This window comes from Microtus oregoni, unplaced genomic scaffold (genome assembly GCF_018167655.1).
Source record: "Microtus oregoni isolate MIOR12 unplaced genomic scaffold, Mior012 000001F_ref0000356, whole genome shotgun sequence".
In the NCBI taxonomy this organism is placed as follows: Eukaryota; Metazoa; Chordata; class Mammalia; order Rodentia; family Cricetidae; genus Microtus; species Microtus oregoni.
The window spans coordinates 30803999-30820916 of NW_024543060.1; the positions used below are offsets into that span (position 1 = coordinate 30803999).

A 16918-nucleotide genomic window follows, 5' to 3' on the forward strand; every position below is an offset into this window, starting at 1 on the left:
CATTCCTCCCCTCTTATAAATACAGAAAACATAGCATGAAAAAGATACAGCAGTGCTGGAAGAAGGCAGCGAGGACACAGCTTTATCTCATATCATTTTCTGACATGCACAGGGAATTTTGGGCAATGCAGTATTTCCCAGTATCCCAGCTCTAGCATGGAGATATGGCATGGGTCCCCAGTTTTGCTTCTCTGTCAGGTTAGATAACAAAGTTCTGGCCATCAGAATACCTGCAGTTTGCAGTCTTGACCTACCACCTGGCAAATCGCAGAAATTAGAAATTAACACAAAGACATATGACTGGAAAGTGAATTCAAAGTTCCACTTCTAATCAAGGAGCCATTAGAAATTGATTCCTGCTAACAAAAAGAAAATTAGATTTTTCCAATGGGGTGACATTGTGTATATCAAAAATATTCCATGACTGGAACTAATTGTCCAACATTAAATGAATTTTTGGTTTGTTTATTGTCATTTTTGTGGGATCTTTAGTTATTTGGGGTTTTGTGTGTGTGTGTGTGTGTGTCTTTGGTTTTCTGTTTTTATTTAGTGTTTCGCTGTCATGTTGTTCCTGTTTTTGGAGAGAGAGCCCTATCATAATGGGGACAGAGGTAGGGAAGTAGTAAGATGAGTTGAGGAAAAGGAAAACATGACGAAAATATATTGTATAAATAATTTAATAAAAATTCAATTAATTTTGAGAATTGCTAATTTAAGGGTGATTGAAAGACTGGTTAAATGTGGACAAGATTGCTGTAATCATACAGGAAAATACAATTAACAACAAATCTTTATTAACTATTTCACTCAAAGTTTAGAAATATCCTCATAGCATAAACTTAATATTCCTTGAATATGCAATTAATATTGAGAAAATTTTAAATTATTTTGTATGGTAAATATACATGGCTTTATTTCAAAATAATTCTTAAATACTAGCACTGTTACTTTTTAGCCTATTAAAATTTACAGAAGAATGTACTCACTTGCCATTCAGTGCTGCTACGCCAACAGTGCTCCGAGCAATCGACATACTGGCTACATAGGTCCACTGCTGACTCTGCGGATCCCACCTCTCCACTGTGTTTAGGTAGCTCCAACCATCATGACCTCCCACCGCATAAATAGGACCTTCAAGCACAGTTACTCCTAAAATATTAGAGAGAAAAACGAACAATGTGTTTGTAGTTTCCAGTATCACATTGTGCAGTGAAAGGTATTGTGAAATAATGTTATTTTTTGGGGGTGGGGGGGTGGGGGGGAGACTTTGTAGTTCTGTTGATCACCGAATGTGAAATTTGATTTTAATTGTGTGTATACTTATCCAGTTTGATATCAAGATAAAGTTGTCTTTATGAATGAGTTGGGTGGCTATTCTTCTTTTAATTTGTGAAAGCGTTTTGATTTTGAGGTCTTCATGAAATTTAGTGCCTTTGCTATCTTGTTTCTTTTGAATGATGAAATTTCGTACATGAGCAAATGATGAAAATTTCAGTATCTCTAGCATATAGTGTCAAATAGAAATTCCTTGCCATACTGTTCCCCCGTTACAGGATGTCGATCCTTTGTGAGACTCATGAAAATGTCAAATCTCAGTATCAGCCTCTGAGCCTCTTGTTATTTCAGGGATTCAGCAGGACATGGTTGCCAGATTGGATTCTTGCCACTTTGACCTAGCGTATGAGTGTATGGAAGAAGTAGAAGGAAATGCTTCTTTCCCTTCCAGTTAACAGTTTATCTCATTTAAAGTACTAATTCTGTAACAACCAATTGTATATAATTTAGCAACTTAAGTATTTAATGTACTATTGTTGGCGAGTATGGTCAAAGACTCCTAATTCAAATTCACTTTTCATCAAACCATTAGATAAATGACCAGAACAGAAATCTAGTTAGGGAATGTTAGGCTCATATTTATATCAATGTTAATCTGTTGTTACAAAATGCTTTATCCTAGCTTTTCCTCATTCCTCCTTCCAATATTATAACCACTAAAGTTACACGGTTTATCATTTGATGCATTACCCTTACAAATGATCCCTATCAACTCATCTGATGAAATTTTACCTTCTACTCATATCTGAGCTGGCTGCAGAACTATTTCCCATTAATTAAGTAACATTTCTATTTTGTTTTTATCCTTGACATTGCGATACTTCACTTACTGAAATTTTGTTAAAAGGAATAATAGACATACTAAGAATAGCTATACAATATTCAGATAATTTATGTACTAGTATAATACATGTCTCTTTTACATTCATTATATACTAATATAATATATTACTGCTGTGATGGATGTAAATGAATAGATATATATTTTTGTTTAACGTAATTTTAGAACTTTATTGTATTTGTGTTCATTTTAAAAGCAATTTAAAAGTGGGGCTGCAGAATAGGATAATTACATTATGCACCTATTAAAACTAATTCAACAAATTGTCTTGTATGACTAATAAGTACAGTCTTGATTACGTGTTTAGTTTTCCAAAATTACTAAATTAAATAAAATTGAGGAAATTACTATTTGTTTGAACCAAATGTAAATAAAGCAGGTTGGTAGAAGAAAGATATTAATTTTGAAGGCTGATCACATACATTTTGTTCAACCATCTACTATCTTTAAGATTTTTTGTATTTTAATTCCTTGTGGTTCATGTTATTAGTGTTTATTTAGAAGATGCTCTCTTTGCATTGTTTTCAAAAATAATATTTATTAGGTTTTTAATTCTAATAAATGTAACAAATATTTCTTGTCTGCTTTAAACGATTTAAAAATATTTTTATGTACTCTTTGAGAAATTCATTTATGTGTACAATAAGTTTTCATCAAATTGGAAAGTGTACTTCTAACTTTTGATGTCAAAGTATAACAAGCTTTGAGGATTGTTATATAAAATATGAAAATAAATATAAAATATGAAAATGTGAGATAAACATTTAGAAATTTCAAAGAACTGCAATGAAGGTACTTTATACTTTTAGGATTGATGAATAGCTTTGGTGTTATATTTCTTCTGGTGGTCATGATAAATTTCTGGCAGAAATATTAGTGTCTAGAGTTAAAACAGAATGTTTAAACTTATTGAAAACAAACATACAGGTCACCAAGGGGAACTTTGTATTTACTTCAAGTGACTATATCTATTTGGCTGTTTCCTCAATGTCAGAAAACAAAACAAAACAAACAAATAAACAGAAACTTGTTTTCACATTTTCTGCCTCGTCAGGTTTAAACTGCAGAGTAGAGATATACAAGCGGAATACTTGGCAGTGTACTTTTGCAGAGACCTTAACCATGCAGGACAGTTCCACAATTTCACAAAGGACACACTGAGCATTGTAATCACAATAACTGTAAAATGATGACTCATACTAAGTGTGGTAAATGATAATGTTAACATAAAAATAAAATTAAATGCAAGAATATGGGCTTGGAAAGACAATTCAGTTACATAAATATATGGCATGCATAAAGGTCCTTCTTTCCATTCCAAGGACCTGGACATAGAAAAACTCCTAAAGTGCTAGCTGGTGAGGGAGAGACAGAACAATTTCTAAAGCTTGTTGGTCAATTAATCTAACATATTTCATAAGGTCCAGCTGGTAAGAGACCCTGAGGATGACACTCAAGATTGACCTCCCTTCCACATGCACATACAAAAAACATACTTGATCATACACAAACAATCACATATAAAAAGTAAGCAATACAAATTAAAATATGTGATTTCTAAAAATTGTTCAGCAAATATAGAAACTGGCAGTTAATATGCCTAAATTAATACTTTAAGTAGAATAAATAATGAAGTTACTTCAATAATCTGCTTGTACAAACACAAAACAGTTTATAGAAAATATTATATTATAAGTGATAGAAATATAAACACCATGAAATGTAAACATGTTTAAAGATTTGCAAAAGATATAGAAATATGGTGATGTTTGAATAATTGAAATGAATTAAAATATTTGACTGATTGATTATATAAGACCTCACACAATTTAAACAAAAAATGTTCAACTTTGAGATACAGAAAATAACTGCTTAACAAGTAATCAAACAGAATCAAAATATTTAGATGAAATTGAGGAGAGCTCATTAGTTTTTAAGGTTAAAATTAATGTAACTCAAAATAAGATGATGTGTTTATTATAATTACATTACAATGCTTGATCAGATAATTGAACTGTCATGATATGTTTGGCAGACATAGAATGTTAAGATAAAAACTAATCAAAATTAATAGAAAGGAATTTGGCATTATAAACTCAACAATTCAGTAAGAATAGGAGAAAATATATTCATAGAAATACAAAGTCAAAGGCCTGAATTTGTGAATTCATATGTTGAAGACATAATTTCTGCAATATCATTTTAACACCATGACAGGTAACTAAGGTTACATGAGTTCTAAAGTATCAGATTCTCATAGTATCATCATGAGAGGAAATAAAGCAGTTCATTATCAACCCAAGGGGAGTATATTCTAGAAGGTATCTGACACTAAATTATAAAGAAGGGCATCCCGAAGAGCATAATCATTTGGATTATTTTTTCCCAACTTTCTGGTCTGTGAAAATAAGTAGCTGCATTGTAATTCAAAGTAGTTATTGCATCCTATTATAGCAGCCTGAAATGACCACTGCATAGGAAAATGCTCTTTATAAAAACTGAATGACATCAACTCACTTAAAAAAGATTTCATTACAAAATTGATGTCAATTATAAAATTTCAGGAAATCAAATAGTATAGAATAATTGAAAACAGAGGCAAATATCCAATGTTAGAACCTAATTATGAGCACAATAGTTCACAGCTTTCTAACAAAGTACTTTACCGAACACATGCTCTCAATGGCAATTACAAGGCATTTAAGAAAAGCAGGATCGTGTGAGTGTGAAAAAATTATACACTGAATCACAGTGGTCTGATACTGAATTTGGCATGATGTGAAACAGATTCAATAAATAAAATCACTAAAAGAAGATGCAATATGCTATATTTGGTAGTGTGTTTTGTATATTCATATGTGTATAAAGAGATAGTGGTTGCTTTATTTATAAAGATGAAATATTATTCTCCAAAATTATATATATTATATAATTATATATAATATATATTATGATTATATAATAAATAAATGTAATATAATAATTTTATAATATATAAAATAAATATATAATATTATATATATATAATTCTATATAGTCATCCAACTCAGGTTGGGTTTAATAACAGAAAAAAATTTGCTGTAAAGGTTCTGAAAAATTTACTTTCATGGTAAAGATTCCCTAAAACTGATTAATTAGAACTTCTGGTTTTGGAGAGCAGAAATGCTGTAGACCAATAATGAGGTTGTCTTGAGCTAGCTTGAGTCTACATATTAGTATTCATTGCCCACTTCATTCAACTTTCAGGTAAAACTTAAGAAAACTGACAGAGATCTTCCCCACACACACACCCCTGACTTCAGAATGCTGTAATTTAAAGCCTATCTTACCCTGCCCAACCTCCTTTTGTTTTTTAAAATGACCTTAGTGTTTGTTGGTGAAAGGTCACAGGTTTCCCAAGAATCCCAGTGAAAAGCCTGTCTCTTGTTTTTTGCACTTCATAAGCTCCATACTGGGAGAGGATAACCCACCCACTTTTCCTGTGTCACTGTTAAAAGTGAGCCTCTGGCCTGTCTCCTGTTTACTTTGAAAAGCTCTGATTTTGCTGTTGATATGAGAGATTTTCAGCATTCATGACCTCTTAAGATATTGTCATACAACTTTCCCCAGTTTATTCCCTTGAAATTCTAGGAGCTGCTGCCTAGGTGTTATCTGACATTTTTCTCTCTCAGGCGTGGGTTTTTAAAATTTATTTATCCTATTACCCAATACGCATGCAGGACTAAGTGTCGTCTTAACATAATAAAAGCACAATCACAGTTCAGAAAGTAGAAAGCCATATTCAGAGGCAGAGACCCGCATGGGAACATGTACTGAACTCCCAAAGTTCAATTGAAGAGTGGGTGGAATGAGAATATGAGCAAAGAGGTCAAGACCACGATGTGGACACCCACTGAAACAGTCTATGTGAGCTAAGGGGAGATCACCAACTCTAGCAAGACAGGGAAGGAACAAGCATAAGATAAAACTAGTCCCTCTAAATGTGGTTGACAGTTGCATGACCGGGGAAGACTGTGGGGCCACTGGCAGTGGCACCAGGATTTATCCCTCCTGCTTGTGCTGGCTTTTTGGGAACATATTCGCTTTGGATGGATACCTTGCTCAGCCTAGATATAGTAGGGAGGGCCTTGGACATTTCCTAAAGCAATGTGCCTTACTCTGAGAAGTGGATGGTGGTTGGGATTGGGGTGGGGGAAAGTGGAGGGAATGAATGGGAGGAGGTTAGAGAGTGGGAACTTGGATTGGGTATGTATAATAAAAGCTGATAGGTTAACTTTTTTTAAAAAAATTAAAAAAATAAAAAGAAAAAATATCCCCAAGAAAATAATAAATAAATAAATTTCAAAAACAAGAAGTCTTATCTCCACCTGAATCTAATGCCTTAACTAGGCATGCGGTTTCTGCTCTCTGCTGCAGGTGTGGATGCTGGGCTGTTCTCTCTGCATAAGACATCCTTTAACACAGTTCAACTAATAGGACTTCTTTATTCAATAGAAACGAAGGAAGGCAGAATCCTTGTTTATTGTCCATCTACGTTTTCTAACGTTAGCAGTAATTTTGTATTGTCTTTAGACTTCACTTCAAGCGATAAGAACCAACTGGCACAATTTATTTTTAATGAGCTACTCCGTTTTATCTCTGCATCTTAAATATTTCAGAAGCGTGCTGACAGGCAATTATTCCATTTATTTATGCCTAGATGTGAAGGCTGAGATTACACTTCTCAACAGGGGAATCTTGTCTGTCATTCCAAGCTTCGCAATGTCAAGGCACCAAGTGATCCTCATTTCCTCATTAGCACACATTCACTTAAGTTGACACTAGTCAAAAGTATCTCAGAGAGTTGAGGAAGGAAAATAGTTTATTTTTTAAAGGAAAGGCAAGCAGTGGAGAGAGATGAGTACTTATAAATTTTCTTAAATAAGTTTTCATGAATTCTTTTTAATGATAATGCTGTTGCAACATGTGACCTTTAGTCCTTTCCTGAATGACAAAATTAGGGTTATTTGTGAGTTAAAATATAAAGCACAATTTCATGACAACAAATAAACTTAGCAAATTTTGTGATCTGTAACACTTTAATAGTGCAATATTTATAAATAAATCACTAAATTATAAAGATGCATTAATTTAAGATCATCAAACTTTCACATTTTGTTTTAAGATATTCAAAACCATTGACTAGGATAATTCACAGTACACATTAAGTTGCCATAAAAAAAAAAGAAGTAAAGAAAAACTTAAAGAATTTGCTCCTTTTATCCCCACCATACCAGGGCATTTGTGTTTAAGTGAAACAAATAATTAACACAGTTTATCTCTTTCTTTTCTATTCTATTATTTTTGTTTTTGTTTTGATTTGTTTTTCTAGACATGGACTTTCTGTGTAGCCCTAGCTGTTCTGGAACTTACTCTGTAGACTGGCTGGCCTTGCCTCTCCTGAACTCCCTGGGAACAGGGAATAGAAGAGATTTCCTGTGTGAACTTGGAATGGTTGGGGATGGAAACAGGAGGCTTTGGGTGTCAGAAGAATGGACAGGAAGAGTACTGGAAGAGATGATTAAAAAACGGGGGCACTTTGGGGTGAAGTATAAACCTAGTTTAATGGAAACTCCCAGGAAGTGAAAAGGGTGACTCTTGCTAAGACTCATGACAGAAGGGGATATGTACCCAGAGCCAGTCATCCCCTGTAACCAGCTAAATTTCCAGGTGAGGGATTCGGACACCAACCTAGCCATATAAACTTTGACTTACAATTTGTCCTGCCACAATACATACTGGAATTTCTTGCAGAAGTTGTGTTAGTTGTCAAGCAATGACTGGTCTAGTCTGAGACCCATGCCTCAAGAGTGAGTTCACCCATGGAAATGCTTGGAGCAACATGACCTAGAGACTGGATAGCCCTGAGACCTAGAACAAGACTGATTTAAAAAAAAAAAAACAATCAACGTAATTATGCCTAACGATATTCTGCTATACTCATAGGATAGTGCCTCGACCAACTGTCATCAGAGGTTTCATCTAGCAGCAGATCGAAACATACAGAGACCGACAGTCAAAATTAGGCCGAGCATGAGGAATCCTGCAGAAGAAGGGAGGAAGGTTATAGGAACCAGAGCGGTCAAAGACCTCAGAGAACACACTAAACTGGGCTCAAAGGGACTCACAGAAACTTAATGGACAGCAAGTGAGTCTACATTGAACTTCCCTAGGCCCTCTGTATATATTTGAGAGATGTCTTTGACTCTTTATTCTGGTTTTAGAACACTAATCCTCATACTGGATGTGCCTAGTTTTACTGTAATTTGATATGCCATATTTGACTGATGTTCGTGAGAGACCTATCCTTTTCTGAATAGAAACTGAGGATGAAAGGGGACATAGTGGTAGGTTGGGAGGTGCTGATAGACGGGAAACTGTGGCCAGCACATAAATAATAATATTAATAATAAACTAATTATTCAAAATTAAACATACATAGCAGCTATGGAAGTATGTCTGGGGCAGATGATTAATTACTACAGGAGGTAACTTGTTAATTTTTAGTGATAAAAAAGAAAAAATAAACATTAAAAAATTAGATAAATTGAAGAAAATTCTTTTTCGTCTTGGATATGTGCTTTCTTGCAGATTGCCCACAATTTTTCAGTGTTACTGGGTGAAAGAGCTCACCAAGATGAGCGGGTCTAGGACTGAATAAGCATGGGATGAAACCGGACTTTCTAAACATGGCGGACAATGAAGGCTGATGAGAAGCCAAGGTCAATGGCACTTGGTTTCAAACCTAATACATGAACTGGCTTTGTGGGAGCCTAGCCTGTTTAGATGCTCACCATCCTGGTCCTGGATAGAAGTGGGAGGACCTTGGACTTCCCTCAGGGCAGGGAATCTGGACTGCTGTTCATTCTCCAGAGGGAGGGGGAATGGAGGGGGGGAGGAGGGGAGTGGGGGAGGGGATGATGTGTGGAAGGTGGGGGAGGGAAATGGGAAATGGGGAGGAGGCGGAATTTTTTTTCAACAACTAAAAAAAAATAAAACAAAACAAAAACAAAAAAAAAAATAAAATTGGTTCAACTATCAAAAAAAAATATCCCTTAAGTTTGTTCTAAATGTCAGAAAGTAAATGACATAAATGGTATGACTTGGACCAGAACCCAAGAAGTTCTTTCAGTTTTTCAAGAAGATATTGCAATCACAGGAGCAAATAAATTTTACAAAGATTTTTGAGCATTCTTGTAAGAATGGATGAATTTCTCCTTCTCTGAGCTTCAGTTTCTTGCTTTTAAAGCTGTGGTAATAATAATACCTCAAGAGGGCTGTTGTGAAGATTAAAACAGAAATAGTGTTTAATGTGATAGTGCCAGTTTTTGACATTCAATTGTCAGTGTTAATGTAAGTCTTAATGTAATGTGATTTCAGATAAAGACACTCAAAATAATATCAAGTTCAAAAATGTCCTTGGAAGAACAAATAATGGTTTGCATTTGTATCAGTCCATTGTCTTCTTTCTCTGTTTATCCTACTGTTAAGTTTCTTATTCTTATTCTTCTTAACTTCTGTCTATAATATTGATGTTGTATACTTATTCTAAAATATGATATATACTTGTTGCTTGAGGATGCTCAGCAATCAACATATTTCCTTTATTGGAATTAGATTTTTTCCCAACCATTAGTTTCTGATTACAGTTTCTAGACCACAATATTCTCCCCTACCACCCTCCATCCCCATTCATCCCTTTTCTGTCTCTCTTTAGAAAACACATATCTAAAGAATCTAAAGAATAATAATGAGACAAACTAATATAAAAACAAACAAATTAGAACAGAAAAATAAAAACAAGGGAAGAGAATGAGACAAATCAAAAGAACAAGAAACATCTATAGACAGTAAAACATATGCTCATACCCACAGGAATCCTTTAAAAGTACAAAACTGCATGGTTTGGGAGGACAAATTGATCACTTCATGAATCAATAATGTAAATTTTGAAATATAGAAGTTAATGACAATGAAAGTAGAGCATACTAAAAAGCACAGGACACAATAAAAACATGATTTTGAAGAATGTTCATACTGCTAATTGCCTCTCCCAAAATTTCAGAGATCTTAAATAACAAAGTTAAAAATCTTTATGATTCAAAAAAAAGAACAAGCCAAATCCCAAAGTAGCTTATTAAAAAAATAGCAATTAAGATTAGAGAAGAAATTAGTGAAGTCAAACATGAAGAATAAAATAGCACAAAGAATTATGGATCCAATAATAGGTTTTTAAAAAATAGAAAAGACTGACAAACTTTTAGAAACATTAATCAAATGAAAGAAAACATTCAAGCTAATAAAATTAAAGATAGTAAAGAGACATAAATAATATAGCAATGAAGTTCACACAGCAATAAAAATGCACCTTACATGGTTGTTCCATTATTCTGCATAACCAAAACCACATTGAAGGACTTTGAGAGGCATATAACCCACCAAAAACAATCAAAATATCATTTGAGAGACAGAGGCAGGTGAACCTCTGAGCTCAATGCCAACTTGGTCTACAGTCCAAGGTGTTCCAGAAAAGCCATGGCTACCCAGAAAAATGCTCCCTTAAGAAGAAACAAAACTAAAAACAAACCGCAAACCAACAATCTAAAACTACCTCAAACAAAATGAAACTAAAACAGACAAGTCTAATGGACCTGTAGTGAAAAGATTTTAAAAGGGGACTGAAGCATAAAAACTTCTTTCTACTCAAAACTCCTGGCATTAGATGGGTGCATGGTAGAAAGTCACCAAATCTTCAAATAACAATTATGGTTTATAGTTAGTAATTGTGTGGGTTTGTTAGTGTGGGAATGAGTAGGTTTCTGATTCTTGTGTTTTCTCTTGGGTTTATTTTCTAGTCTTTTGGTATGTTTTGGCTCATGTTGATGTGATAATTTTATTATTATTATTATTATTATTATTATTATTATTATTATCATTATTATCATTATCACCATCATCATCATCACAGGGTTATTTCAAGTATTTTACTGGGATTCTGTTCCTGTTAAAATTTATTTATTATTAACAAATTAACTAACTAATTTTCCCCAGCCTGATCACAGTTTTCCCTTCATTTTCTCCTCCCAGTTCCTTCCCAAGGCCCCCTCCGCATCCACCTCTTCTCCTTTCTTTTCAGAAAAGTAGAGTTCCAAGGTATATCATCTAGCCATGGCATATCAAGTTGCAGTAAGATGAGGACTCTCCTATTAAGGATAGACAAGACAACCCATCAGGAGGAAAGACTCCCCAGAACAGGTAACAGAGTCATAGACAGCACCTGATCCCTCTGATAAGAGTCCTACAAGAAGATCAAGCCACAAAACTAACAAATACAGTGGACCCATGTCAGTCCCAGGTAAGTTTTCTGGTTGGCAGTTCAGTGTCTCTGAGACCCAATAAGCCACGACTCTGTGGGTTTATTCTGCTAAAATTATAAATCATTTCCTCTCCCAATTTACACCAGACAGGCTTTACCCAGCAACTGGTAAAAACATATGCAGAGACCCACAGGCAAACATTAGGTGTACCTCTGCAAATTTGTGAAAGATGGGGAGGAAGGATTACGAGAGCCAGAGGGACCAAGGACATTACACAAAACCCCACAAAATATTTTATTATTTTTAATATTGTTATATTATTTTTAAAAATTAATGAATTAGTGAATGGAAAACTAGCCCTGAGGGTAAATGTTGACAGCTGAACTGTCACATATTCCTATTGGGAGAGGGAAAATCAGTTTTCATCAATAGCATGACATTGGGTATATTAACCATTCCAGAACAGGCTTCACATTCAGGAGTAGTTGAACAACTTATAATGGACATTGTTCTTGTACACTGGGAAGATAATTTTGGTGTAATAAAATGATGATTGGCCAGTAGTCAGGCAGAAAGTATAGGCAGAGCAACCATACTAGGATAATTCTGGAAAGAGGAAAGACAAAGTGTCAATCACCAGCCAGACACAGAGGAAGCAAGATGAGAATGCTTTACTTAGAAAAGGTACCAGCCACATAGCTAAACATAGACAAAACTTAGGGTGCATTTAAGACATAGGAGCTAATTAGTAATAAACATAAGCAATAGGACAAACATTTATAATTAACAGAAGCCTATGTGTATTTATTTGGAACTGAAAGAATGTGAGACCAGGCAGGACAGAAACTTCTGCCTAAAATGGTGCCCAACATTCGACAACTATATCCATATAAAACCTAAGAGAGCTTGTAAGCAATGCAATTCTTTAAGTAAAAGAGACATAAAAAGAATAAACATATATTCAAGTAGTTGTAGAAACAGAGGTTATACTAAATAAGCTGCTCTTTGAAATACAATGAAGACTGAAAGAATAGAATGAGATTTTTCTATCCCAGTAAGCTTTAGTAGAGAAAAACTCAGGTTTATTGCTTTTCTGATGTATTCCTCAATGTATTCATTACTAGCTCTATTTTGTGTTGTCTAAAACCTATGGAAAGCATGGGCAATAAACCTTACTCTTAGTCATATTTCTCCTAATATAACACACATAAATACACAAGAAAATTATGTGCTCGACAGTATTTTCAATGATTATTATTATAAATCTGTTTTCTCCAAGTACTAATCAGTTTTGTTTCTATAACCCAGGGACATTTACAGATCTTATTACCATCCATCTCAGCATGTTCGCACCTCTGTTTTAAGCAGACAACTTCAGATTGTTCTAGTCATTTAGCTGCAGCTTAGTGTAATAGTTCAGGCATGGAATCAGAATTCGTTCACGCAAGAAATACAATTCAAGATAAAGTTGGTCCATCAAAGTCTTGTAAGTGGAAGAGAGTCACATGCTACCTATTACAAAGAAATCTTCTAATTAACATCTTTTATCAGGAGGTCAGGACTCCTGTGAATACACAGCAGATGACAGTGGAAGATCTTCTTATCCTACCAGTAAAATCACTAAAATATTTGAGAGTCTCACAAGAAGCTAGTTTCCCAATCTTTCTACTCATCTGTCTGCCCCCTCTCTCTTTTATTTATGTTTGAGGGGGGTCATCTTTAGTACTTTATATTTCATCTTTTTCACACCAAATGTATGGTGATGAGTTCTTGAAAATGGTATGGACAGCTTAACTATCCTCTGTTTTTTCAGCCTCCTTTTTCCACACCTGAATGTATAGTTGCCAATCTAGGAAAAGTTGAAAATATTGCCTTCAAATAAACATTTTATATAAGGTAAAAATTAATAGCATTTACATTTTATTGAATTTAATATATTTGCATTTTCAAAAATAATTCCAAAACTTATATCAATAATTATAGGCCTTACCTAGACCATGCCTATGTGTTGCCATCGGGGGTAAGACAGTCCAAGTCTTGGTTTTGGGGTTGTAACATTCAACAGTGTTAAGAGTTTTTAAACCATCTCGACCTCCAATTACAAAGAGCTTGTCATCAATAACAGCCACACCAAACTGAAGCCTCCTGCCATTCATCATTCCTGCCTGGATCCAGAGATTCGTTCTGAGATCATACTTCTCTATAGTGGTAGCTCCTGATAGAAAATAAAATCAAATAGTCATCAATTCCAATAAATAAAAACATGCTTTTACAATGCAGTGCAAATTATAATGTGAAAACACACTAGTCATATACATTTTTAAAAAGAAAAGCACCATAAAAACAAAGAGAATAATAAATCAATAACTATTTTTTTCTTATTTGTGGACAGTAATGATAAAAACAGATACATATATTCAGTGCTGGATTTGTTTAATGGGAACAATGTTGGGGATGACATAGTTTTGTCAGACCTTAAATGTCTCTGTTTTATTATTTGTCCTCTGGTATATTTGAGAATCTCACCTTGAGAAAAAGTGAATGAATGTCCCTCTAAATGATAAAGTATATATGCTTTCAGTACCACTTCTGAAAGTAATGATATGTTAACTGAATTAACATGACTGGGAAGGGAATAGCTCTCCATTTCTTTTTATATTTGTCTTATGCCTTGAATAAATAAATGAATAATAAAAGCCTACAAAACAAAACAAAAACCATTAGTGCCTACGGGAGTATCAAGGTGCTTGCTGTCTAGTTTGATGACCTGGATATCAAGTGATATCCAGAACTCGTACAGTGGAAGGAAACAAATGAACCCCACAAATTGTCCTTTGACTTTTACATGATAAATGTCGACCCACAAGCCTACACCCCACACAGAAAACAAATAAATGTACTTTCGAATACCAATTGTAATATTTTGATAAGTATTCACCATGATACTTAAACTTGATAAAATTATCCAAGGAATACAATTAGAAAGCATTTAGAGAAATCAAAGGTTATTATAGGTTTAGTACTTATTATAGCTAAATAAAATGGATTTTTTGTCTGATATATATATATGTGTGTGTGTGTGTGTGTATATATATACACATATACATAAACAAATTTGAGAGACACAGTAACTCTGGTAAAAGAAGATTTGAAAGGTCTAAGTTGGTGTGATTCCTATGACTGGTAGTACTAAATTTTGTCACTTGGTTTACATAAACTATAACTGCTCATAACACATTCACAAATGATTTATTTGACAGAAAACAACTAACAGCTTATAGTTTTGCTTCAGTGTTTGGCCCCATTGTTTAGCCTCACATTCACAAATATTTCATCTTCATAGATCTGCCATGAATTTTATGTATTTCCATTTGTACACTCTATTTTATTTGCAATGTAATAAAGTGATTTTGCTTAGGGAACATATTTCTCTGGGGGATTCATGAACTTCTTAGACTATAACTAGCAATAAATAAAACAAATATGAGCATATTGGCAGAAGTAATTTTGCCAGTTATGTTGTTATGATATAATTTACTCTCAACTTTTCTTCAGAAGTAAGATAATAATGTGTAAAGTTAAATGATGGATTATCTGATAAAAGTAAAATATAAGTATTATAAAACTATTAATTTTATAAGAAATAAACATAATGTTTATGAAATTACTGAATAGTATTTTCCCTGTGTGTGTTTTTTTTTTAAATGCATGATTATTTGTAGATTTAGTTGCATTTTGCTCTATTTCACTCCACTATGCATAAATACATTTTTCTCAAGTGAATTGCATCATTGAATAATTTTAAAAATGTCTGACTATTGTCAAGGCTATACTGCTTGCTCCCTAAAATGGCATTCAGGTTCTATTGCTGGATTCAGCACAACTCATGAAACATAGAGAAATTGATCTGGAGTCTTCCTGGAGCTTTAGCCTACTGATGAGAAGTCTTAATTGGTTAATATTGTTGTGAAGAAACACCATGACCATGTCAACTCTTATAAAGGAAAGCATTTAACTGGGGCTTGCTTAGAATTCAACGGATTAGTCCATTATCATAATTTCAGGGAGCATGGTAGCATACAGATAGACATAATGCTTGAGAGACAGCAGAGAGCCATTCATTTGGAACTACAGGCACCAAGAAGAGAGTTTATACAAACCTGGATCCAATATCATAGCATCTCTGCTGTTGTACACTATGATAACATTGGGTTTGCCTTTAGAATTCTATCTTGCTAAAATAAATACATGTAACCTGTATGATTTCCTATCAATAGGTTAGCAATTCAACTCTTGATTTGATATTTATTTCATTTTTGATCCCATATATGTATGTGTGTCTTTGTACATGTTTGACTGCTGATGCCTATAGATGCTAGAGGACTGTGATGATATGAAAACCAAAACTGAGTGAACCATGAGAACAGTGCACATTATTATTATATTGTAAAATAAAATATTTGATTTAGAACTTGCTCTCAGTTTTAGATGGTTATTCCAATACTGTTATGGCAAGAGGAACATTGGCAGACTATTGAAGCAATAGTTGAGAGTATTACATCCTGATCTTTAAGGGAGGAGGCACTTACAGATATTGGGCCTGACATGTGGTTTGGAAACCTCAAAGCTAACTCCAGTGATGAATCTCCTCTAATAAGACTATACATATTCCAACAAGGCCACCCCTCTCCACCATGCCAAACAGCTCCACTATATAAATGGGAAAAAAATAAAGTGACATTTTAAGTTAACAACAATTAATTTTTAATACCAGATGAATTGTTTATCACTTCTATTTTATCCAGGATCAACTGTTAAGGCAAGGAATCAAGCTCATAGAAGAGCACACAGGTCATCCAGACAAATCTAAGCAAAAAAATACTAGATTTAACAAATGCTATAAACCAAATTGGCCTAAAAATATCTACAGAACATTTCACCAATAGTCAGAAACAATATAAAATATCTTGAGGTAAAAAATATTCAAGCAAGTGAAAGAATTTCTTGAAAGAGTTATATGACAGAAACTTCAAGTCCTTGAAGAAAGAAATTGAAGAAAAAAATCAGAAGATGGAAAGATGTACTATGCTCAAGGATTGAGGAAAAAAGGATGATCCAACCAAAAGCAATGTTCAGAGTCGATGCCTCACCATAAGAATTCCAACACGTCTTTACAGAATTTGAAAGGGCAATACTCATTTTCATAAAGAAAACAGGAAAAATTTCAAATAACAAAAACTGAACAATAAAAGAACTTCCAGAGACTGCACCATCACTGATTTCAAGTTGGAGTACAGAGTTGTAGTATTTTTTAAATAAAACATGATATCAGCATGAAAATTGTCATATTTGTCAGTGGAATCAAATTTAGGACACAAGCATAAGG

The 16918-nt window shown here is 33.9% G+C and overlaps 1 protein-coding gene across 2 annotated transcripts in view; it reads right to left on the reverse strand.

Annotated features, from left to right (window-relative positions):
• Nucleotides 1-16918, reverse strand: part of Klhl1 (kelch like family member 1) — a 235906-nt gene that overhangs the window by 24335 nt on the left and 194653 nt on the right. For both annotated transcript variants that reach the window (XM_041669195.1, XM_041669204.1), the window contains exons 7-8: nucleotides 13523-13747; nucleotides 987-1149 (exon numbers count right to left, since the gene is read on the reverse strand). In XM_041669195.1, the coding sequence (XP_041525129.1) occupies nucleotides 987-1149; nucleotides 13523-13747 (388 nt within the window). The remainder of the gene's footprint in view (nucleotides 1-986; nucleotides 1150-13522; nucleotides 13748-16918) is intronic.